Source organism: Anomaloglossus baeobatrachus, chromosome 10 (genome assembly GCF_048569485.1).
Source record: "Anomaloglossus baeobatrachus isolate aAnoBae1 chromosome 10, aAnoBae1.hap1, whole genome shotgun sequence".
Taxonomy (NCBI): domain Eukaryota; kingdom Metazoa; phylum Chordata; class Amphibia; order Anura; family Aromobatidae; genus Anomaloglossus; species Anomaloglossus baeobatrachus.
The window spans coordinates 8,270,375-8,295,339 of NC_134362.1; the positions used below are offsets into that span (position 1 = coordinate 8,270,375).

The 24,965-nt window shown below is 52.3% G+C and overlaps 1 protein-coding gene across 3 annotated transcripts in view; it reads right to left on the bottom strand.

Moving 5' to 3' along the window:
• Positions 1-24,965, bottom strand: part of SCUBE2 (signal peptide, CUB domain and EGF like domain containing 2) — a 114,018-nt gene that overhangs the window by 80,660 nt on the left and 8,393 nt on the right. For all 3 annotated transcript variants that reach the window (XM_075327046.1, XM_075327047.1, XM_075327045.1), the window contains exons 3-5: positions 23,280-23,405; positions 19,001-19,135; positions 6,572-6,697 (exon numbers count right to left, since the gene is read on the bottom strand). In XM_075327046.1, the coding sequence (XP_075183161.1) occupies positions 6,572-6,697; positions 19,001-19,135; positions 23,280-23,405 (387 nt within the window). The remainder of the gene's footprint in view (positions 1-6,571; positions 6,698-19,000; positions 19,136-23,279; positions 23,406-24,965) is intronic.

Consider the following 24,965-nt stretch of genomic DNA (forward strand, 5'->3'; position numbering starts at 1 on the left):
ATGTTGGACATGGAGGGGTGTTTGGGTATTAATAAAGTGGTAAAAGAGGGGTTTTTTTTGTCTTTTATTTCAAATAAATAATATTTTTGGTGTTTGTGTTTATTTACCTTCACTTACAGATTAATAATGGGGGGTGTCTCATAGACGCCTGCCATGACTAATCTAGGACTTAGTGGCAGCTATGGGCTGCCATTACTTTCCTATTACCCCGAATGCCACCACACCAGGGTAATCAGGAAGAGCTGGGTAAAGTTCCAGGTCTGTCGCATCTAATGGATGCGGCAATTCCGGGTGGCTGCTGGCTGATATTTGCAGGCTGGGAGGCTCCCAATAACATGGGTCTCCTCAGCCTGATAATACCAGCTGGCTGGGTATCAAAATTGGGGGGGAATCGCACACTGTTTCGTTTTAATTATTTATTGTACTGTACAATATAGACCCGCCCACTGGCGGCTGTGATTGGTTGCAGTCAGATAGCTGTCACTCAGCGTGGGGGCTCATCTGACTGCAACCAATCACAGATGGGGAAGCAGTGAATATGCATAAGCTTTATGAGTGGGTGCAGTGAATATGTAATGATTCTAATGAGCGGGTAGGGAAGAAGAATTAGAGGTCGCGGGAGCAGAGAGCAGTGCGACAGCCGCGGGCGCCGGTGATCGGTGACTATGAAGCGCTTGGAGAGAGACAGAGACCGGCACAGACACGAAAAAACCACTCCAGCATTGATTGTCATTCTGGAACTAAATTTGTGAGCTGCGTTTTTGTTGATAAAATCGAGGGTAAAATTCAAACAATTTGCACCCGTGCGTTTCTCATCCCCTCAATGATTTCAATCGGTGACAAATGTTCACAAAAACGCAAGAAGAATGAACAACCGCGGACGCTGCTGCTTTGTGGTCACAAACGTTTGTAAAAAAAACCCACAAAGAACTATAGCAAAGTGTCTAGTGTGGAGGGTGAGTGGCTGTTCATCAGCATCTTGCACCTCGGCGGCAGCCATCTTTATGAGGAAGGCTCCCCACATCTGTGTGCACATAGCATTTGTCTTGGCTCCTTTTTGGTGCTTTTTTGATATAGTTCTTTGTGGTTTTTCGAAAGTCCAGGGTGCTCTAGCATGGATACATTGTGGATACATTGTGGATACATTGTGGATACATTGTGGATACATTGTGGATACTTTGTGGATACTTTGTGGATACATTGTGGCAGGCCCTGGCGTGTACGGCTGCATTCACACCTCCATGTTATGCACCGGCCGGCTGTGGGGTCAGAGTGTGTGTGAATCCGGACAATCATCCATCAGCTGCCATTCACTGACAGCAAGCAGAGATCTGGAAAATGGCACATTACTGAAACAAAGTAGGTTACAGAGCTGCAGATCTTTTCACTATATATTGATTACATTACACTGGATTTTCTGGGAAATCTGCCCATGAATTACAGAACCCCGAGCCCCTCCCTGACCCCCATCTCCGCTCACCAGCAGTTTATATAACGACCCCCACCCCCGCCCGATAGACGCAGCCACTTCACAAGCTCTATACATAAAGCGGGAACTGCTGGCCAGAGGAATGACTGCTCGACGTGAGCATGACGGAGCAAAGCTGCCAGCGACAGGCGGGGGCTTCAGAGACAGGCCGGGGCTACAGAGATAAGTGGGGGCTCCAGAGACAGGCGGAAAGCCTCAGAGACAGGCGGGGGGCTCCAGAGACAGGCGGGGGGCTCCAGAGACAGGCGGGGGCTACAGAGACAGGCCGGGGCTACAGAGATAAGTGGGGGCTCCAGAGACAGGCGGGGGGGGGCTCCAGAGACAGGCGGGGGGGGCTCCAGAGACAGGCGGGGGCTTCAGAGACAGGCCGGGGCTACAGAGATAAGTGGGGGCTCCAGAGAAGGGCTGGGGGCTCCAGAGACAGGCGGAAAGCCTCAGAGACAGGCGGGGGCTTCAGAGACAGGCCGGGGCTACAGAGATAAGTGGGGGCTCCAGAGACAGGCTGGGGGCTCCAGAGACAGGTGGAAAGCCTCAGAGACAGGCGGAAAGCCTCAGAGACAGGCGGGGAGCTCCAGAGACAGGCGGGGCGCTCCAGAGACAGGCAGGGGGCTCCAGAGACAGGCAGGGGGCTCCAGAGACAGGCGGGGGGCTCAGACCTCTTTGTTTCGATGGCTTTTGGCACTGAAATTTACTCATTTGTTTACTGAATTAAAACGTTGTGAGCCAAAATCTAGAACTGACGAGACATAACGCAATGAGCCGACCAATCAGGAGCCAGGATACCGCGATGATCTAGAAAGCCGGAGAGTCTGAGGTTTTCTTCCAGGTAAAATATATCTTTGTACCGTGTTAGGCTATGTGCACACGTTGCGTTTTTTTCAGTGCAGAAAAAAACGCACCCTCTGGCAGAGGGGACAATTGTAAACACATGCGTTTTTCGTGCGTTTTTCGTGCGTTTTCTTCAGGTGCGTTTTTGACCACATGATCCAGTGACAGTGCCACAGTACATCCAGTACACAGTGCCAGCCTTCCTGCAGAGATGTGAGTGTTGTCCACGGGAGAACGCAGCTGCCCATGCCCACGATTTGGGTTCAGGCTGCTGTGGAGCTCTATGCTACCTGCAGAGCACACTCATCTCCGCAGCATAAATTGACATGCTGAGGCTCGGGAAGCTGCGCCACAGGTCGGTTTATGCTGCGGAGAAGAGAACCACAGTGGGCATGGGATCTCCAAAAATCCTTCCACTGTGCTTCTACTGCACAATGCAGCGTTATGGACGCAGGGAAAACACTCTGCGCCCATAACGCTGCAAACCCTGATTGTGGGCACACAGCCTAAAATGTGTCAATGGATGTCAAACATATATATAACGTCCCACCCCCCCTGCATATTCTAAGCTGGCGCCCTTTAGTGCCTTTCATGTGGTACTGAGGGGTGCCTAGCCTTGTATTTAGCCCCAAAAAAAATAATTAAAATAAATGACGTGGGGTCCCCCCTATTTTTGATAGCCAGTCAGGGTAAAGCAGACAGCTGTAGCCTGCAAACCACAGCTGACAGCTTCATCTTGTCTGGTGATCAATTTGGAGGACTCCCCAAGCTGTTTTTTTTTTTTTTATTTATAAATAATTAAAAAAAAAACAAAACGTGGGGTCCCCCCAAATTAGATCACCAGCCAAGGTGAAGCTGACAGCTGGGGTCTGGTATTCTCAGGATGGGAAGAGCCATGGTTATTGGACTCTTCCCAGCCTAAAACTAGCAGGCCGCAGCCGCCCCAGAAGTGGCGCATCCATTAGATGCGCCAATCCTGGCGCTTCGCCCCAACTCATCCCGTTGCCCTGGTGCGGTGGCAAACGGGGTAATATATGGAGTTGATACCAGATGTGTAATCTCACCTGGCATCAAGCCCAGCAATTAGTGATGTCACGGCATCTATTTGATACCAGACATAACTAATTGACAGTAATAGCAAAAAAAATTGACAACAAAAAAAAAATTTATTTGAAAAAACACTCCCCAAAAACATATCCTCTTTCACCAATTTATTGAAAAGAAAAGAAAAAAATTGGGTCCGCAGTATCCATTTTTGACGTCCCACGTCGCCTCTGGACCTTCTAGAATATGGGGGGCACGCTCAGGGAACGTGTCCTCCATTTTCTAGTAGTGCAGACCCTTCATTTGAGGAGAGTGGGTGCAAAGAATCTGCACCCACTCTCCGCGGGTCACAGCTGCACAGTGCCAAGCAGCAGCAGCCAGAGCAGCTCACACTGAACACAGGAAGCTGTCAGCTGCTCGGCACATGTGACCGGCGCGCACTGTGAAGGAGGGGGCCGCGGGGGATCAGCGCTGTGACAGGTACGGGGGTTACCGGGGGACACCGGAGGACACCGGGGGGAATAGGGGGTGACCTGGCAGGGCCTGGGGAGCAGTTTTCTGTCGTATGTGTTATTGCACATGCGACAGAAACAGAGGAGTAGGGCGGCCGGTGCGCTGCTGTGCGCGCGGCCATGTTGGATTTTCGGGAGGGGGGTCGGGGGTCGGGGTGGACACTTTGGCGACACCGGGGGCTTTCCTGAACTTTGCCAGGAAGTGAGGTCAACTGGAAACCTCTTGACCTCACTTCCAGGTAACTGCCTGCGTTCTGGCATGCCGATAAAGCATGCGGACCGCAACAAAAATGCAGCGCACTGCGGTGTAGCTGCGTTCTGACCCGCATCATTGATTTCAATGGGGGAAAACGCAGCCACAACGCACAAAAGAAGTGACATGCTGCTTTTCTTTCCGCACCGATTTTTGGCATCCAAAACGCTGCGTTTAGATACGCAGCGTGTGCATTGATTTTTCGGCTTTCTCATAGACTTTGCTGAGGAAGCTGAACGCATGCAATTTGCCACTGAAACGCTGCCGTTCTAAACGCAGCGTTTCCGCGGGAAAAAACGCAACGTGTGCACATAGTCTTAGTCAGTACAGAATGGCTCCAGAAAGACGTGCTGCTGACACTGATCCGAGGAATCTGGAGCTGCGATTACCCCAAGAGACCGCAGGCCCCATTCACCCAGCAGAAGCCAAGGTGGTGGTGCCTATAGGCCTCATTCACCCAGCAGAAGATGGATGGTGGTGCCTATAGGCCCCATTCACCCAGCAGAAGATGGATGGTGGTGTCTATAGGCCCCATTCACCCAGCAGAAGATGGATGGTGGTGTCTATAGGCCCCATTCACCCAGCAGAAGCCAAGATGGTGGTGCCTATAGGCCTCATTCACCCAGCAGAAGATGGATGGTGGTGCCTATAGGCCCCATTCACCCAGCAGAAGATGGATGGTGGTGCCTATAGGCCCCATTCACCCAGCAGAAGATGGATGGTGGTGTCTATAGGCCCCATTCACCCAGCAGAAGATGGATGGTGGTGTCTATAGGCCCCATTCACCCAGCAGAAGCCAAGATGGTGGTGTCTATAGGCCTCATTCACCCAGCAGAAGATGGATGGTGGTGCCTATAGGCCCCAGTCACCCAGCAGAAGATGGATGGTGGTGCCTATAGGCCCCATTCACCCAGCAGAAGATGGATGGTGGTGTCTATAGGCCCCATTCACCCAGAAGAAGCCAAGATGGTGGTGCCTATAGGCCCCATTCACCCAGCAGAAGACGGATGGTGGTGTCTATAGGCCCCATTCACCCAGCAGAAGCCAAGATGGTGGTGTCTATAGGCCTCATTCACCCAGCAGAAGATGGATGGTGGTGCCTATAGGCCCCATTCACCCAGCAGAAGCCAAGATGGTGGTGTCTATAGGCCTCATTCACCCAGCAGAAGATGGATGGTGGTGTCTATAGGCCCCATTCACCCAGAAGAAGCCAAGATAGTGGTGCCTATAGGCCCCATTCACCCAGCAGAAGACGGATGGTGGTGTCTATAGGCCCCAATCACCCAGAAGAAGCCAAGATGGTGGTGTCTATAGGCCCCATTCACCCAGCAGAAGACGGATGGTGGTGTCTATAGGCCCCAATCACCCAGCAGAAGCCAAGATGGTGGTGTCTATAGGCCCCATTCACCCAGCAGAAGATGGATGGTGGTGTCTATAGGCCCCATTCACCCAGCAGAAGATGGATGGTGGTGTCTATAGGCCCCATTCACCCAGCAGAAGATGGATGGTGGTGCCTATAGGCCCCATTCACCCAGCAGAAGATGGATGGTGGTGTCTATAGGCCCCATTCACCCAGAAGAAGCCAAGATGGTGGTGCCTATAGGCCCCATTCACCCAGCAGAAGACGGATGGTGGTGTCTATAGGCCCCATTCACCCAGCAGAAGCCAAGATGGTGGTGTCTATAGGCCTCATTCACCCAGCAGAAGATGGATGGTGGTGTCTATAGGCCCCATTCACCCAGCAGAAGATGGATGGTGGTGTCTATAGGCCCCATTCACCCAGAAGAAGCCAAGATGGTGGTGCCTATAGGCCCCATTCACCCAGCAGAAGACGGATGGTGGTGTCTATAGGCCCCATTCACCCAGCAGAAGCCAAGATGGTGGTGTCTATAGGCCTCATTCACCCAGCAGAAGATGGATGGTGGTGCCTATAGGCCCCATTCACCCAGCAGAAGACGGATGGTGGTGTCTATAGGCCCCATTCACCCAGCAGAAGCCAAGATGGTGGTGTCTATAGGCCTCATTCACCCAGCAGAAGATGGATGGTGGTGCCTATAGGCCCCATTCACCCAGCAGAAGACGGGTGGTGGTGTCTATAGGCCCCATTCACCCAGAAGAAGCCAAGATAGTGGTGCCTATAGGCCCCATTCACCCAGCAGAAGACGGATGGTGGTGTCTATAGGCCCCAATCACCCAGAAGAAGCCAAGATGGTGGTGTCTATAGGCCCCATTCACCCAGCAGAAGACGGATGGTGGTGTCTATAGGCCCCAATCACCCAGCAGAAGCCAAGATAGTGGTGCCTATAGGCCTCATTCACCCAGCAGAAGCCAATACATGTCTCCAGTCACTCACAGCAAGCACAGATCTCATGATAAGAAGAATACACTTCGGATATCTCCATGAACTCTCTTAGCCTTTGCTGCCCACATCCCAGGAGAACTCACAGATACAATCTCGTTGGTTCTTTGCAAGTTCAAATCCGGGTCTGCAGTCACACGCCACGCCGCCTCTCGGGGTCTCCCTGCAGATGTGCCCACATCCGTGGTCTTTGTTCATACAGCTCAGGCCTTCTAAAAAACACAAAGCGAAGGTCAGGGTCTACAGATCACAGATAAAAAACACCAAAGCAAGGAAAGAAATGCCCCTTACAATTCCAATCTTTAACCCTGCATTGTGTAGAGCTTATATTTCACATATATTTAGTATGGCACCACCTGGTGTTCATAGAATATAGCAATGTGCACGTCCACCTAATGAACAGAGTGCTGGAGGACACACAGGCTCAGTCACATCAACCTAATGATCTAAGTGCTGGAGGACACACAGGCTCAGTCACATCAACCTAATGATCTAAGTGCTGGAGGACACACAGGCTCAGTCACATCAACCTAATGATCTAAGTGCTGGAGGACACACAGGCTCAGTCACATCAACTTAATGATCTAAGTGCTGGAGGACACACAGGCTCAGTCACATCAACCTAATGATCTAAGTGCTGGAGGACACACAGGCTCAGTCACATCAACCTAATGATCTAAGTGCTGGAGGACACACAGGCTCAGTCACATCAACCTAATGATCTAAGTGCTGGAGGACACACATGCTCAGTCACCTCCACCTAATAAGCAGAGTGCTGGAAGACACACGCACACTCAGTCATCTGCACCTAATGAGCCGAGTGCTAGAGGACACAAGCTCAGTGACCTCCACCTAATGAGCCGAGTGCTGGAGGACACACATGCTCAGTCACCTCCACCTAATGAGCTGAGTGCTGGAGGACACACACGCTCAGCTCATTAGGTGGAGGTGACTGAGCGTGTGTGTCCTCCAGCACTCAGCTCATTAGGTGGAGGTGACTGAGTGCTGGAGGACACGCTCAGTTACCTGTATATTGCTACACAGGAAATGTAGAAACTACTGTTGTCTGCCAGAGGGGGAAGGAGATGGATTCTATCGAAGGTTACACACATCAGCACAAAGGTGGACGCTATGGCATAGGTGGAATCGGCACAGTACCCAGTAATAAGATGGCCGCCTTTCACTTCCATCCACAATACATAAACATATGTTTTCTACATTGTCTTGTATTTTATATTTCTTTGCAGAAATTCTAGACAACAATGAAAGTCTTTCTCGGATTTTCTGCCAGGATAAATGTAACCGGAGCTGCCGGGAGCTGAGCGTCGGGCTGCAGCGTTAAGCCGGAGCTGTCATCGTCTGAGTTACACGCGGACGCCTGATCCATCGTGAAACGCGATCTTATTATAGTGAGATCCAGACGTGCTCGCGCTCCATAAATCGCAGGTCCTGGAGCGCTGCTCTCCTGAAGCCGCGGCCGCGCTGGGTCCTCCGTATATCTGACTGGCTGCATTACTGGGGAGACCGCAGAGTGCGATCCTGGAAACGCCAGACGTTTGTATTGGCCGGGAAAGACGGGAATCAATCCATGGGAAAACGCCGGGAAGTCGGACATGAAGAATTCAGGTGTTTGTTAAAAAAAAATTAAAAAAACAGCGAGCGGCTATGAAACCGAAGCCGCCAGTGTAACAGCCTATAAAGCAGCGGCTCCGCTGTGGAACGCGCTGCGCCTCCCCATCTGTGAGGGGGGGAATACAGCTTCATAATCAGAAGGTCAAAAGTTGAGTAATACCAGGTTGGATATGGATCAGGGGCTGCAACCTTTACCATAGGAGGGATGACGGAGGGGACGGAGGACACAAGTGGTCCCAGGAGCTTACAATTAAAGAAAGCCATCACTAGGGTCTCCGGGACCCCCAACAAACCTGAGACACGATCCATCGGCTTTCGGGGAAAAAGCTACAAGATTTACAACTTACTGACAAACTGTCATTATTCTGCCTTTTTCCGCTTGCTGTCAGTGAATAGAAGCATTCATCAGTCACACACAGAGGCCTGAAGGCTGGAATCCTGCCCACACACGGTCCTATTCACTGACAGCAAGCAGTGATCTTGAAATGGGCTGACAAATTAACACAAAGCTTATCGAAGGTGACAAAGTGACTTTATGATGAATAAAGGGGAACTCCAACCTCTGCGCCAGCCGTATAGTCAGGACAGATTACATGATTGCTATTATTCTGACCCCTGGGACCCCGGACAACCCTGATAATGGAGGGGAACAATCGCCGCTACATATAGGGGCTAGCTGCAGATTCCTCCGCGGTCAGGTTTCCAGGAGCGCTGCTCTGCAGGAAATACTTGGAGCAGATGTGCTGGTGTAATGGTCTGCTAGATCTCCGCTGGAAGTCTGAGAATGGAGGGATGGGCTGGGCCCTCGCAGGTAGTTGGGGCCTTGGAGATGAGCTGGGCCCTCGCAGGTAGTTGGGGCCTTGGAGATGGGCTGGGCCCTCGCAGGTAGTTGGGGCCTTGGAGATGGGCTGGGCCCTCGCAGGTAGTTGGGGCCTTGGAGATGGGCTGGGCCCTCGCAGGTAGTTGGGGCCTTGGAGATGGGCTGGGCCCTCGCAGGTAGTTGGGGCCTTGGAGATGGGCTGGGCCCTCGCAGGTAGTTGGGGCCTTGGAGATGAGCTGGGCCCTCGCAGGTAGTTGGGGCCTTGGAGATGGGCTGGGCCCTCGCAGGTAGTTGGGGCCTTGGAGATGGGTTGGGCCTTCGCAGGTAGTTGGGGCATGGGTTGTACAGGCTGTACCTCCGCAGGTAGTTTAGTCATGGGGGGAATGGTCTGGGCCTCCGTTGGTAGTTGGGGAATGGAAGGACGGGCTGGGCCTCCACTCGTGGATGGGACATGGACCTCGGCTGATACTTGGGGCATGGGCTGATCCTTGGCTGGCCGTTGGGGCAAGGGCGATTTTCTCGGCCCTGGCTGGCCGTTGGGACAAGGGCGAATTTCTCGGCCTTGGCTGGTAATTGGGGCATGGGGGACGTTCTGGGCCTCGGCTGGTAGTTGGGGCATGGGGGACGTTCTAGGCCTCGGCTGGTAGTTGGGGCATGGGGGACGTTCTAGGCCTCGGCTGGTATCTGGAACATGGGGGATGTTCTGGGCCTCAACTGGTATCTGGAACATGGGGACATTCTGGGCCTCAACTGGTATCTGGAACATGGGGGACATTCTGGGCCTCGGCTGGTATCTGGAACATGGGGGACATTCTGGGCCTCGGCTGGTATCTGGAACATGGGGGATTTTCTGGGCCTCGGCTGGTATCTGGAACATGGGGGATTTTCTGGGCCTCGGCTGGTATCTGGAACATGGGGGACATTCTGGGCCTCGGCTGGTATCTGGAACATGGGGGACATTCTGGGCCTCGGATGGTATCTGGAACATGGGGGACATTCTGGGCCTCGGCTGGTATCTGGAACATGGGGGACATTCTGGGCCTCGGCTGGTATCTGGAACATTGGGGATGTTCTGGGCCTCGGCTGGTATCTGGAACATGGAGGACGTTTTGGGCCTCGGCTGGTATCTGGACCATGGAGGACGTTTTGGGCCTCGGCTGGTATCTGGAACATGGGGGACATTCTGGGCCTCGGCTGGTATCTGGAACATGGGGGACGTTCTGGGCCTCGGCTCGTAGTTGGGGCATGGGGACATTCTGGGCCTCGGCTGGTATCTGGAACATGGGGGACATTCTGGGCCTCGGCTGGTATCTGGAACATGGGGGATTTTCTGGGCCTCGGCTGGTATCTGGAACATGGGGGATTTTCTGGGCCTCGGCTAGTATCTGGAACATGGGGGACATTCTGGGCCTCGGCTGGTATCTGGAACATGGGGGACATTCTGGGCCTCGGATGGTATCTGGAACATGGGGGACATTCTGGGCCTCGGCTGGTATCTGGAACATGGGGGACATTCTGGGCCTCGGCTGGTATCTGGAACATTGGGGATGTTCTGGGCTTCGGCTGGTATCTGGAACATGGAGGACGTTTTGGGCCTCGGCTGGTATCTGGACCATGGAGGACGTTTTGGGCCTCGGCTGGTATCTGGAACATGGGGGACATTCTGGGCCTCGGCTGGTATCTGGAACATGGGGGACGTTCTGGGCCTCGGCTCGTAGTTGGGGCATGGGGACGTTCTGGGCCTCGGCTCGTATCTGGAACATGGGGGACATTCTGGGCCTCGGCTGGTAGTTGGGGCATGGGGGACGTTCTGGGCCTCGGCTGGTATCTGGAACATGGGGGACATTCTGGGCCTCGGCTGGTAGTTGGGGCATGGGGGACATTCTGGGCCTCGGCTGGTATCTGGAACATGGGGGACGTTCTGGGCCTTGGCTGGTATCTGGAACATGGGGGACATTCTGGGCCTCGGCTGGTAGTTGGGGCATGGGGGACGTTCTGGGCCTCGGCTGGTATCTGGAACATGGGGGACATTCTGGGCCTCGGCTGGTAGTTGGGGCATGGGGGACATTCTGGGCCTCGGCTGGTAGTTGGGGCATGGGGGACATTCTGGGCCTTGGCTGGTATCTGGAACATGGGGGACGTTCTGGGCCTTGGCTGGTATCTGGAACATGGGGGACATTCTGGGCCTCGGCTGGTATCTGGAACATGGGGGACGTTCTGGGCCTCGGCTGGTATCTGGAACATGGGGGACGTTCTGGGCCTCGGCTGGTATCTGGAACATGGGGGACATTCTGGGCCTCGGCTGGCAGTTGGGGCATGGGGGACGTTCTGGGCCTCGGCTGGTATCTGGAACATGGGGGACATTCTGGGCCTCGGCTGGTAGTTGGGGCATGGGGGACGTTCTGGGCCTCGGGTGGTATCTGGAACATGGGGGACGTTCTGGGCCTCGGCTGGTAGTTGGGGCACGGGGGGAACCAGCTGTAAAAATTACAACACACACCACCTCACAGCCAGCGTAAAATGTAATTCCTGGATCAAACCAGGTAATGAGGCCTATGAACAGCGCTCGCTGTGTTGTAGATGCCAACCACAGGCGGAGCCATAGATCAGCGGCGCTGGCTCCAGTGTGACGCGGAGCGTTCGGTAGATTTATACATTACTGTTATATTTTATGACTTTTCCTAATCTGTAAAACCCTTCAGTAAATATGAAGCAGATTCCTCTGTGCTGCAGTGGGGCTGTTTATCCAGCACCCATGGCCCGGGGCCGGCAGCACCTGCTCTGCGGGGCCCCGCTTCCTCCACTGATGCCGCACACTCCATCTGTCTCAGTCTGAGCTGTTAAATTACACTTAGTGTGCCCTTGTAATCACCCCCGAGCGACCTCTGACCCCTGGGGGCTCCGCAACATATTGCCCCCGATTCCTGTGCTATTCCTCGCTGTGCTGCCTCTTGTCTGAGCGTATAACAGTATCCAACCCCCGGGGTAATATAGCGCAACGACGCGCGGCATTACCGAGCACCACCGGCCCCGACACCCCCGTCATAACCGTATACAGCCAAAATGACGGAGCCGGAACCGCCAGTGTACGGGGGCCGCAGAGGCGTATACACAGATAACAGGGGCCGCAGCGGTGTATACACAGGTAACAGGGGCCGCAGCGGTGTATACACAGGTAACAGGGGCCACAGCAGTATATACAGGAGGAACGGGGCCGCAGCAGTATATACAGGAGGAACGGGGCCGCAGCAGTATACACAGGAGGAACGGGGCCGCAGCGGTGTATACACAGGTAACAGGGGCCACAGCAGTATATACAGGAGGAACGGGGCCGCAGCAGTATATACAGGAGGAACGGGGCAGCAGCAGTATACACAGGAGGAACGGGGCCGCAGCGGCGTATACACAGATAACAGGGGCCGCAGCGGTGTATACACAGGTAACAGGGGCCGCAGCGGTGTATACACAGGTAACAGGGGCCGCAGCGGTGTATACAGGAGGAACGGGGCCGCAGCAGTATATACAGGAGGAACGGGGCAGCAGCAGTATACACAGGAGGAACGGGGCCGCAGCGGCGTATACACAGATAACAGGGGCCGCAGCGGTGTATACACAGGTAACAGGGGCCGCAGCGGTGTATACACAGGTAACAGGGGCCGCAGCGGTGTATACACAGGTAACAGGGGCCACAGCAGTATATACAGGAGGAACGGGGCCGCAGCAGTATATACAGGAGGAACGGGGCAGCAGCGGTGTATACACAGGAGGAACGGGGCCGCAGCGGTGTATACACAGGTAGGGCCACAGCGGTATATACAGGAGGAACGGGGCCGCAGCGGTGCATACACAGGAGGAACGGGGCCGCAGCGGTGTATACAGGAGGAACGGGGCAGCAGCGGTGTATACACAGGTAACAGGGGCCACAGCAGTATATACAGGAGGAACGGGGCCGCAGCAGTATATACAGGAGGAACGGGGCAGCAGCGGTGTATACACAGGAGGAACGGGGCCGCAGCGGTGCATACACAGGTAGGGCCACAGCGGTATATACAGGAGGAACGGGGCCGCAGCGGTGTATACAGGAGGAACGGGGCCGCAGCAGTGTATACACAGGAGGAACGGGGCAGCAGCGGTGTATACAGGAGGAACGGGGCCGCAGCAGTATATACAGGAGGAACGGGGCAGCAGCGGTGTATACACAGGTAACAGGGGCCGCAGCAGTATATACAGGAGGAACGGGGCCGCAGCAGTATATACAGGAGGAACGGGGCCGCAGCGGTATATACAGGAGGAACGGGGCTGCAGCGGTGTATACAGGAGGAACGGGGCCGCAGCGGTGCATACACAGGAGGAACGGGGCCGCAGCGGTGTATACAGGAGGAACGGGGCCGCAGCAGTATATACAGGAGGAACGGGGCAGCAGCGGTGTATACACAGGTAACAGGGGCCGCAGCAGTATATACAGGAGGAACGGGGCCGCAGCAGTATATACAGGAGGAACGGGGCCGCAGCGGTATATACAGGAGGAACGGGGCCGCAGCAGTATATACAGGAGGAACGGGGCCGCAGCAGTGTATACACAGGAGGAACGGGGCCGCAGCGGTGTATACAGGAGGAACGGGGCCGCAGCAGTATATACAGGAGGAACGGGGCCGCAGCGGTGTATACACAGGAGGAACGGGGCCGCAGCGGTGTATACACAGGAGGAACGGGGCCGCAGCGGTGTATACAGGAGGAACGGGGCCGCAGCAGTATATACAGGAGGAACGGGGCCGCAGCGGTGTATACAGGAGGAACGGGGCCGCAGCAGTATATACAGGAGGAACGGGGCCGCAGCGGTATATACAGGAGGAACGGGGCAGCAGCGGTGTATACAGGAGGAACGGGGCCGCAGCGGTGTATACACAGGAGGAACGGGGCCGCAGCGGTGTATACAGGAGGAACGGGGCCGCAGCAGTATATACAGGAGGAACGGGGCCGCAGCGGTATATACAGGAGGAACGGGGCAGCAGCGGTGTATACACAGGTAGGGCCGCAGCAGTATATACAGGAGGAACGGGGCAGCAGCGGTATATACAGGAGGAACGGGGCCGCAGCAGTATACACAGGAGGAACGGGGCCGCAGCAGTATATACAGGAGGAACGGGGCCGCAGCAGTATACACAGGAGGAACGGGGCCGCAGCGGCGTATACACAGATAACAGGGGCCGCAGCGGTGTATACACAGGTAACAGGGGCCGCAGCGGTGTATACACAGGTAACAGGGGCCGCAGCGGTGTATACACAGGTAACAGGGGCCACAGCAGTATATACAGGGGGAACGGGGCCGCAGCAGTATATACAGGAGGAACGGGGCAGCAGCGGTGTATACACAGGTAACAGGGGCCGCAGCAGTATATACAGGAGGAACGGGGCCGCAGCAGTATATACAGGAGGAACGGGGCCGCAGCGGTGTATACACAGGAGGAACGGGGCCGCAGCGGTGTATTCAGGAGGAACGGGGCCGCAGCGGTGTATACAGGAGGAACGGGGCCGCAGCAGTATATACAGGAGAAACGGGGCAGCAGCGGTGTATACACAGGTAGGGCCGCAGCAGTATATACAGGAGGAACGGGGCCGCAGCAGTATATACAGGAGGAACGGAGCAGCAGCGGTGTATACAGGAGGAACGGGGCCGCAGCGGTGTATACACAGGTAACAGGGGCCGCAGCAGTATATACAGGAGGAACGGGGCAGCAGCGGTGTATACACAGGTAACAGGGGCCGCAGCGGTATATACAGGAGGAACGGGGCCGCAGCAGTATATACAGGAGGAACGGGGCCGCAGCGGTATATACAGGAGGAACGGGGCCGCAGCAGTATATACAGGAGGAACGGGGCCGCAGCGGTGTATACACAGGAGGAACGGGGCCGCAGCGGTGTATTCAGGAGGAACGGGGCCGCAGCGGTGTATACAGGAGGAACGGGGCCGCAGCAGTATATACAGGAGAAACGGGGCAGCAGCGGTGTATACACAGGTAGGGCCGCAGCAGTATATACAGGAGGAACGGGGCCGCAGCAGTATATACAGGAGGAACGGAGCAGCAGCGGTGTATACAGGAGGAACGGGGCCGCAGCGGTGTATACACAGGTAACAGGGGCCGCAGCAGTATATACAGGAGGAACGGGGCAGCAGCGGTGTACACACGGTAACAGGGGCCGCAGCAGTATATACAGGAGGAACGGGGCCGCAGCAGTATATACAGGAGGAACGGGGCCGCAGCGGTATATACAGGAGGAACGGGGCCGCAGCAGTATATACAGGAGGAACGGGGCCGCAGCAGTATATACAGGAGGAACGGGGCCGCAGCGGTATATACAGGAGGAACGGGGCCGCAGCAGTATATACAGGAGGAACGGGGCAGCAGCGGTATATACAGGAGGAACGGGGCCGCAGCAGTATACACAGGAGGAACGGGGCCGCAGCAGTATATACAGGAGGAACGGGGCCGCAGCAGTATATACAGGAGGAACGGGGCCGCAGCGGTATATACAGGAGGAACGGGGCCGCAGCAGTGTATACAGGAGGAACGGGGCCGCAGCAGTGTATACACAGGAGGAACGGGGCCGCAGCGGTGTATACACAGGTAACAGGGGCCGCAGCAGTATATACAGGAGGAACGGGGCCGCAGCAGTATATACAGGATGAACGGGGCCGCAGCAGTATACACAGGAGGAACGGGGCCGCAGCGGTGTATACACAGGAGGAACGGGGCCGCAGCAGTATATACAGGAGGAACGGGGCCGCAGCAGTATATACAGGAGGAACGGGGCCGCAGCGGTGTATACACAGGTAACAGGGGCCGCAGAGGTGTATACACAGGTACCACGGGCCGCAGAGGTGTATACACAGGTACCACGGGCCGCAGAAGTGTATACACAGGTACCAAGGGCCGCAGCAGTGTATACACAGGTACCAAGGGCCGCAGCAGTGTATACACAGGTACCAAGGGCCGCAGCAGAGTATACACAGGTACCAAGGGCCGCAGCAGAGTATACACAGGTACCAAGGGCCGCAGCAGAGTATACACAGGTACCAAGGGCCGCAGCAGTGTATACACAGGTACCAAGGGCCGCAGCAGAGTATACACAGGTACCAAGGGCTGCAGCAGTATATACACAGGTACCAAGGGCCGCAGCAGAGTATACACAGGTACCATGGCCCGCAGCAGTGTATACACAGGTACCACGGGCCGCAGCAATGTATACACAGGTACCATGGCCCGCAGCAGTGTATACACAGGTACCACGGGCCGCAGCAGTATATACACAGGTACCATGGCCTGCAGCAGTAGATACACAGGTATCACGGGCCGCAGCAGTATATACAGGAGGAACGGGGCCGCAGCGGTGTATACAGTAGGAACGTATATACGGCAGCTCGCTGTGTGCAGGGGACTGGCCGCAGCACATCACACAGATGCTGGCAGCGCGCCGCTGTGTGCAGGGGACCGGCCGCAGCACATCACACAGATGCTGGCAGCGCGCCGCTGTGTGCAGGGGACCGGCCGCAGCACATCACACAGATGCTGGCAGCGCGCCGCTGTGTGCAGGGGACCGGCCGCAGAATCAGTGCCTGAATTTCAATCACATCTCAATTAGTCACTTAGCCTGAATGCGGAGCCCCTGACATTACGGCTCCGGAGGGCGGCCCACTCCCCGATTACAGGGGCTTTAGTCAACAAAGGAGCTGACGTCGGCCCACTAGCATTATTCCGCCCAGCTGCTTTTTGATCCTTTTTTCCCACAGTGAGAACTTCACACAAAACAAAGATTCTTCCATCAGACCAAATGTGCCGGACATGAAAGAGCCGGGACCGTCCCGCTGTCAATCACTGCTCCGAGGACACTAATTAGCCGCATTTATGCCACCGCCCACACATTTCTCCACGAACAAACGCAGCCCGATCCCTCACCCTGCAAACTCCGGGATGAAGGAATGAACTCGCCAGCTCTCGCTCTTTATTCTTTAGTTAATGAAAAGTCATTTTCTCTCTGCGCATTCAGCGTCTGGAGAAGGGGCCCCCGAAAAGCAGGTAACGCCGCAGAGTTCACCGAGCAAACACAAAGAGGTCCACACATAAAGAGGGGGACGCGCCCAGTGTCCCCCCAATGCCACATATACAGGGGACGAACCGGACACACACATTATAGACAGAGCGACGGAGACATGGACTCACTACTGAGAGACTACATGTAACCCAGCAATCCGAAACTTCACCACAGGGGGCGGTATTATAGTAGTTATGTTCTTGTATATAGGGGGCAGTATTATAGTAGTTATATTCTTGTATATAGGGGCAGTATTATAGTAGTTATATTCTTGTACATAGGGGGCAGTATTATAGTAGTTATATTCTTGTACATAGGGGGCAGTATTATAGTAGTTATATTCCTGTACATAGGGGGCAGTATTATAGTAGTTATGTTCTTGTATATAGGGGGCAGTATTATAGTAGTTATATTCTTGTATATAGGGGCAGTATTATAGTAGTTATATTCTTGTACATAGGGGCAGTATTATAGTAGTTATATTCTTGTATATAGGGGGCAGTATTATAGTAGTTATATTCTTGTATATAGGGGCAGTATTATAGTAGTTATATTCTTGTACATAGGGGGCAGTATTATAGTAGTTATATTCTTGTACATAGGGGGCGGTATTATAGTAGCTATATTCTTGTATATAGGAGCAGTATTATAGTAGTTATATTCTTGTACATAGGAGCAGTATTATAGTAGTTATATTCTTGTATATAGGGGCAGTATTATAGTAGTTATATTCCTGTACATAGGGACAGTATTATAGTAGTTATATTCTTGTATATAGGGGCAGTATTATAGTAGTTATATTCTTGTACATAGGGGCAGTATTATAGTAGTTATATTCTTGTATATAGGGGCAGTATTATAGTAGTTATATTCTTGTATATAGGGGCAGTATTATAGTAGTTATATTCTTGTACATAGGGACAGTATTATAGTAGTTATATTCTTGTATATAGGGGCAGTATTATAGTAGTTATATTCTTGTACATAGGGACAGTATTATAGTAGTTATATTCTTGTATATAGGGGCAGTATTATAGTAGTTATATTCTTGTACATAGGGGGCAGTATTATAGTAGTTATATTCTTGTACATACGGGCAGTATTATAGTAGTTATATTCTTGTACATAGGGGCAGTATTATAGTAGTTATATTCTTGTACATAGGGGCAGTATTATAGTAGTTATATTCTTGTACATAGGGGTAGTATTATAGTAGTTATATTCTTGTACATAGAGGGCAGTATTATAGTAGATATATTCTTGTACATAGGGGCAGTATTATAGTAGTTATATTCTTGTACATAGGGGCAGTATTATAGTAGTTATATTCTTGTACATAGGGGTAGTATTATAGTAGTTATATTCTTGTACATAGAGGGCAGTATTATAGTAGATAAATTCTTGTACATAGGGGCAGTATTATAGTAGTTATATTCTTGTACATAGGGGCAGTATTATAGTAGTGATATTCTTGTACATAGGAGCAGTATTATAGTAGTTATATTCTTGTACATAGGGGCAGTATTATAGTAGTGATATTCTTGTATATAGGGGCAGTATTATAGTAGTTATATTCTTGTACATAGGGGCAGTATTAAAGTAGTTATATTCTTGTACATAGGGGCAGTATTATAGCAGTTATATTCTTGTACATAGGGGGCAGTATTATAGTAGTGATATTCTTGTATATAGGGGGCAGTATTATAGTAGTGATATTCTTGTACATAGGGGCAGTATTATAGTAGTTATATTTTTGTACATAGGGGCAGTATTATAGTAGTTATATTCTTGTACATAGGGGGCAGTATTATAGTAGTGATATTTTTGTATATAGGAGCAGTATTATAGTAGTGATATTCTTGTACATAGGGGGCAGTATTATAGTAGTGATATTCTTGTACATAGGGGGCAGTATTATAGTAGTGATATTCTTGTACATAGGGGCAGTAATATAATCATATTTGTCACTCACCTTCGGAGCGATGTATACATGTGTGCTGATTGTCACTCAGAAAGAAGCCATCTTTGCAGCGACATTCGTAGCTCCCCATGGTGTTGACGCACGTCTGCTGACAGCCCCCATTGTTTGAGTTACACTCGTCCACATCTAGTAAAATGAAGAGAAAAGCATCATTGTACCCGGCGCCGGTTCATGTGGACGCCTCCTCTCGTGTATTCCAGGCCTCGCTGATTCTTTATTTATCTACCTGGCTGTAGCAGATATTCACCATCACTTCTCGTGCTTCCTGCAATCCCATGGAAAGCCGACCCAGACCAGGACCCTCCATTTACCCTGTGGCCCCCTGACTATTAGCAGAACATCCCCCTCTATGTACAAGACCACTGTTTGCTGTAAGTGGTGGTCGCACATGCTCAGTGGTGATCGGTGAGGGTCCCGGCCGCCAACTTCCAGTGATCATCCAATTTGTTAAAAACTCTCCCTAAATACCATAAAATAATAAATGACCTATAGCCTCCGGCCTCTCCGACGCCTCTGCTCTGTTGTGTCCGTCAGTCTGTGTTATGATGTGGCCTGCATGCCGGAATCATGGCTAAGGCCAGTGATTGTCTGCAGCGGTCATGTACGCATAGTAGACACAATTTTCGGCTCCATTCCCAGGAGTTTTGGATGTTGCAGAATTTCTGCGCCTGTTATGTAAATTAGGTGACTTGTGCTTTTCATTATGCATTTTTATCGCGTGTTTCGATGCCGTTGTTTGGGGTATCTCAGGGGTATTTCATGCTTTGTTCTTATAATGGATGCTATTTGGCTTCTACGGGGAAAAGCTGCAAAGAAAACGCAGCGAAACAAGCACCGCAGGTCCAACTACGCTGAGCAAGAAAGAAGCCACCGGTCACTAAGCCTGCTCTACACCTAATGCTGCTGACAGCTGATGGTTCGTTTCAGTGTTTACAATCCAGACAATTGTGATACATTGGGAGGAACTTACTAAACTACATTGAAAAAACAACAAACGCTTTTCACCTTTTGTGTCACGTTTATTTTGTGTTTTAGAAATGGCCACAAATGGGGAACAGCGAGGCCCAAGTCACGGTCTAAATTGCACCACAATTTGGCGTACCTTGGTCAACCAATAACAGATGCTGTAACCAGGGCCCGCTCCAGGTTCTTGTGGGCCCCGGGCGAAAGAGTCTCAGTGGGCCCCATCCTCACATAGACATGCACAGATACATACACATACAGGCATATGTACGCATACTTATTTAAAGAGAAATTCACAAAAACACATAAAGAGACATAAATCTAGACACAGTCATATACACTGACACACATAGATACACATCATACACACACACACATTATATTTATATATTTATACTGTATATATATTTCTAATATTGGGAAGCCGGCAACAGCCTTATTCACCTCCCGGCTTGTCTAACAGACATGGCCGCACATAGGGCACACTAACACTGCTGTATATACATCACAAGAGAGGCTGGGGACATACACATTACTGGGGGGCATACATATTACTGAGGAAAGGGGTATACAGCAATGGGGGGCATACAGCTCTAGAGCAGGACAGTGACTCTGAGGTGGGGGGACAAACAGCTGTGAGGTGGGGGGTGACATGCAGCTCTGGGGGTATACAGCTCTGAGGGGGTATACAGCACCTGGGTGGAGGGGACATACAACTCTGGGGGTATAGTAGTATACAGTCCCCATATTCATCCATATAGTGTTATGAAGCCCCCATTGTCCTCCATATAGTATTATGTAGCCACCATATGCACTATGCAGACCCATATAGCATTAGGCACCCTCATGTAGTATACAGCCCGCATATAGCACAATGTAGACCCAGATAGCATTAGGCATCCTCATGTAGTATACAGCCCGCATATAGCACAATGCAGACCCAGATAGCATTAGGCATCCTCATGTAGTATACAGCCCCTATATAGCACAGTGCAGAGCCAGATAGCATTAGGCATCCTCATGTAGTGCAGAGCCCCTATATAGTACACTGCAGAGTCAGATAGCATTAGGCACCCTCATGTAGTATACAGCCCGTATATACCACAGTGCAGAGCCAGATAGCATTAGGTATCCTCATGTAGTACACAGCCCTATATAGTACCGTGCAGACTCAGATAGCACAGTGCAGAGCCAGATAGCATTAGGCACCATCATGTAGTATACAACCTGTATATAGGACATCCTGTATATAGCACAGTGTATATAGCACAGTGCAGAGACAGATAGCAGTGGGCACCCTCATATAGTATATAGCCTGTATATAGGAGAGCCTGTATATAGCACAGTGCAGAGCCAGATAGCAGTAGGCACCCTCGTATACTATATAGCCTGTATATAGCACAGTGCAGAGCCAGATAGCAGTAGGCACCCTCGTATACTATATAGCACAGTACAGAGCCAGATAGCAGTAGGCTTGCTCATGTCGCATACAGTGATTAATACTCACTTCTCCTCGTTCCCCGCTGCTCCGGTCTGCAGAGCTGAGTGCAGATAGTCACAGCGGGGAGAATGATAAGAGAGGCAGCGCGCTGGTCACTCTCTCATCATTGCTCTCACTTGTGTTAGCAACTGTTATGTCGACACAATTGAAAGAGTGATCCTCGGCAGGGGGGGGGGCAGTGACATCGCGGGCACCGGGCCCCCCTGAGTAGTGGTGCGCCACTCCTGCCACCGCGAATGGGCCGCCCCCCGGCAGCTCAGGGCCCCGGCATTTGATCGCGTTTGCCGGGTGCTGACGCCGGCCCTGGCTGTAACCTTAGCCCAGGCAGTCGCATTTATCATACAGCCCCCGACGAGGAAAGACTGCGGAGTCCTACAATGCGACAGTGTGAAGTTGGCCCAGTCTAAACGTTGGCCTCTGTTCACTGCAGCAACAAATCCAGAAGACAAAAAAAATGGACTGGACTCAAAGTAGCAGATTATTTACATGGCTCAATTTAACACTAGACACATTGGATTGTGTTCACGTTGGTTTTTACAGGACGGGTCTCTGAACACCTCCACCGTTCTCGTCTTGTTAAATGGATGACATAACATATAAACGTCATCCATTTATGAATGAAAACAAAGTTGAAGAGGAGGTGACGGATGCAAACTGAAGACATTTGGGGGAAAAACCTGTCCTCTACAAGAATCGAGTAACTGAACTCCCCAAATAGATCTTAAAAATGGAAATAAAATCAGCCCCATTGTAGCACAGACTCTTGCTGATTTGCTACGGGACACATTGAAGCAGAGCCTCAGCTGTTGAGCAGGACGGGAGTTCAGTCTGTGGTATGGACCATGGATGGTCCACTGTGGTGGACTCTATAAGGGTATGTTCACACTCGGACGAGTGCAATGAGAGAAAATATCACATTGCATTCTTACCAATGTTATTCAATGAGGGAGAGCAGATTATCAACTTTTTTTCTCATCCAGATTCTGGATGAGCAAAAAGACGCAGCATGCTACGATTGTCAGCGGGAGACGTGTCACTCGCACCCATACAAGTCTATGGGTGAGAGAGAAACATCGGACTGCACTCGGATGACATCCCAGTGCAGTGCAATAATCACATCAGCTGACAATGGAGGAGATGGAGAGCGTAATCCCTCCCTCTCCTCTGCAGCTGTGATCCGATTACAGGATCGGATCACAGATGCATCACACTCAGCTTATGCTGGCAGAAGAGTGGGAGCCGGGGGTCTTTAGCATAACGCATCCAATGCACGTGGCCTTGGTTCCACTTGCGCATAGCTTGTGAGGCAAGGACATTGGAAGCGAAATGCTAATGACCCTTTGCTGCGAGTGTCAGCCCAGGGGCATGTGACTGAGATCTGATCTTGCAATCATATCACAGCTGCGGAGAAGATGGAGGGAGCGCTTTCCCCCTCTCTTCCCCTGTATCTGCATACATCGCACTGTGGTCGGATGACATGCGATTGCTGTGCAATGTTTCACTCGCTCCCATAGACTTGTATAGGTGCCTGTGAGATGAAACTCACTGCCAAACGCAGCATGCTGCGATTCATTTCTCATGCTGATATGGCCGGAAGAATAAATCGCAGATGGACGCTGCCCCATAGTGTTTCAGTGACAGCAATCCGATGTTTTATCAAATTGCACTCGTCCCTGCAAAACGCAGGCACCGAGGCCGAAGGGTGATTTCCAAAACAGGCAGCAAATAGCGCGGTACTGAAGCACCACTATGGCCTCCAGACCCGGACAGCCGCAATCCTGTGACTATCCCAATATAAAGTCTTACCCAGGCAGTTATGCCCATCGTGCGCCAACTGGAAGCCGTCGTAGCAAGTGCAGCGGTAGTTTCCAGGAATGTTCGTGCACTCGTGGACGCAGTCTCCATTGTACTCGTTATCACATTCATCAATGTCTGTAGGATAAAGAACACAAGTGATTATGATGGATGCTCAGCTCTTCAGAAAAGACCTTCACAGCTCAGTGACACAAGTGAAAACACTCGCCGGCCCTTTAAGAGACGAATTGTCTTGCAAATTAAGTGTTTTTGTTGCCCTCCTCTTGCAGCTGAAGTGGCTGCCGAGTGAGCATCGTACCAAGTGACACGGCGGCTGATTGATGAGGCGCCCGGCGCGGCCCGAGAGGGTTAAACCCACAAGGGTCGTTCTGGTTCTGCTCCGCGTCTCGTATTGTGCATTAAGTGCATGTGAGCATTGAAAGGTCAGCAAAAAAGTAAGTGCACCTCGCCCTTATATATACAGGACAGAAAATCAATAGCTACATAAAAAAAATAGAAAAGTAAGAAACTAAGAACGCAAGAATGAAAACGTGACGCTGCACAGAGACTGCAGGAGTCAGCGCGACACCCGGCCGCCGGCGGCTGTGTGACACAGCCATCATCCGCCAGCAATAGCAGCGGCTGGAGCCTCTATGATCGCTGCTGTTTAACCATTTAGAAGACACTGTCAGTCACTGATCGTAGCTAAACTGCAGTATAAGAAAAAGTCATCCCAAATGGTGTGCGTAAAAATGTCAGCTTGCCGAAGAGAAAACAGCCCCACAGAGGTCCGTAAACGAAAAATAAAAACGGAAGGGGTCTCAGAAGATGGGCTCATAAACCAAAATGGCCTGACTATTTCATTTTCTTGTGCAACTAAAAAAATGAGCAGACTTTGTTGGCAGCGGTGGTGTTACGATGTGCAGAGCCGCAGCGATGGCGCCCTCACCTTCACACGCCGTGCCTTCCCCCGTGAAGCCGGCCTTGCACACACACTGGTATGGATGTGCAGAGCCGCAGCGATGGCGCCCTCACCTTCACACGCCGTGCCTTCCCCCGTGAAGCCGGCCTTGCACACATACTGGTATGGATGTGCAGAGCCGCAGCGATGGCGCCCTCACCTTCACACGCCGTGCCTTCCCCCATGAAGCCGGCCTTGCACACACACTGGTATGGATGTGCGGAGCCGCAGAGATGGCGCCCTCACCTTCACACGCCGTGCCTTCCCCCGTGAAGCCGGCCTTGCACACACACTGGTATGGATGTGCAGAGCCGCAGCGATGGCGCCCTCACCTTCACACGCCGTGCCTTCCCCCCGTGAAGCCGGCCTTGCACACACACTGGTATGGATGTGCGGAGCCGCAGAGATGGCGCCCTCACCTTCACACGCCGTGCCTTCCCCCATGAAGCCGGCCTTGCACACACACTGGTATGGATGTGCAGAGCCGCAGCGATGGCGCCCTCACCTTCACACGCCGTGCCTTCCCCCATGAAGCCGGCCTTGCACACACACTGGTATGGATGTGCGGAGCCGCAGAGATGGCACCCTCACCTTCACACGCCGTGCCTTCCCCCATGAAGCCGGCCTTGCACACACACTGGTATGGATGTGCAGAGCCGCAGCGATGGCGCCTTCCCCCGTGAAGCCGGCCTTGCACACACACTGGTATGGATGTGCAGAGCCGCAGCGATGGCGCC